At 51.9% G+C, this 745-nt stretch overlaps 1 protein-coding gene across 3 annotated transcripts in view; it reads left to right on the top strand.

Annotated features, from left to right (window-relative positions):
* Nucleotides 1–745, top strand: part of GABRR2 (gamma-aminobutyric acid type A receptor subunit rho2) — a 38547-nt gene continuing 37802 nt past the window's right edge. For all 3 annotated transcript variants that reach the window (XM_030859492.2, XM_060283557.1, XM_060283556.1), the window contains exon 1: nucleotides 1–261. In XM_030859492.2, the coding sequence (XP_030715352.2) occupies nucleotides 74–261 (188 nt within the window). In that variant the 5' untranslated portion in view covers nucleotides 1–73. The remainder of the gene's footprint in view (nucleotides 262–745) is intronic.

The following is a 745-nucleotide window of genomic DNA, read 5'->3' as shown; positions in this document are numbered from 1 at the left end:
ATTAAATCGGGAAACTCAGCCTGGCCAGCCATGCCCTCCTTGCTGCCCTGGCTCGAGGCAGAAGACCGAGTCAATGGTTAAGCCTGGGGGGATCTGCTCCGCTGCAGGTTACTGGAAAGCAGCTTGCAGCATCACAGACGTTCACAGGATGCCTTATTTTGCAAGACTCATTTTGTTCTTGTTTTGCCTGATGGTTCTTGTGGAGACCAGAAAGCCCAAGAAGAGGAGATGGACAGGGCAGCTGGAAACGTCCAAGCCAAGGTAAAGCTGTGGGCGGGAGGGGAGGGAGGTGACTCGTGGTGGCAGTGACACACAGTGGGACAGCTCCCGGGAGGGCTAGGGGTTAGATCGCCCGTCCTATTGGAATCTGTTTTCCACCCGGGGGTAGATAGGACCTCGCCCTCACTCAACACAGCCTCTCCCTGGGCACAAATACACTATTGTGTCACCAGCAGCGAGAGAGGGAAGCTAGACTAGGCTGAGCCTTTCATTCTGATGTCTGTGTTCCACCAAAGCCTTTTGATTTAAGTCAGGCAGTTGAAGACTTAGTGGGTAAAGCATCGTTGTACTTCTCAGATTGTGCCGCTTAGTTTCTTGGGATTACATCCTGTAGGGACCATAGATGACCTGCTAAGGAATTACACTCAAGAATTTTTGTTTTTTAAACTACCCACCCCATATTTCAGGGCTGCTCTCACTTTCCGAGACTACCCCATGCCCTCGGGCCACTCTTGCCTTCTGAGAC

The sequence above is a fragment of the Globicephala melas genome, chromosome 14, assembly GCF_963455315.2.
Source record: "Globicephala melas chromosome 14, mGloMel1.2, whole genome shotgun sequence".
In the NCBI taxonomy this organism is placed as follows: domain Eukaryota; kingdom Metazoa; phylum Chordata; class Mammalia; order Artiodactyla; family Delphinidae; genus Globicephala; species Globicephala melas.
Note: the sequence above shows the minus strand (reverse complement) of the source record. Positions and strands in the feature narration are given on the sequence as shown.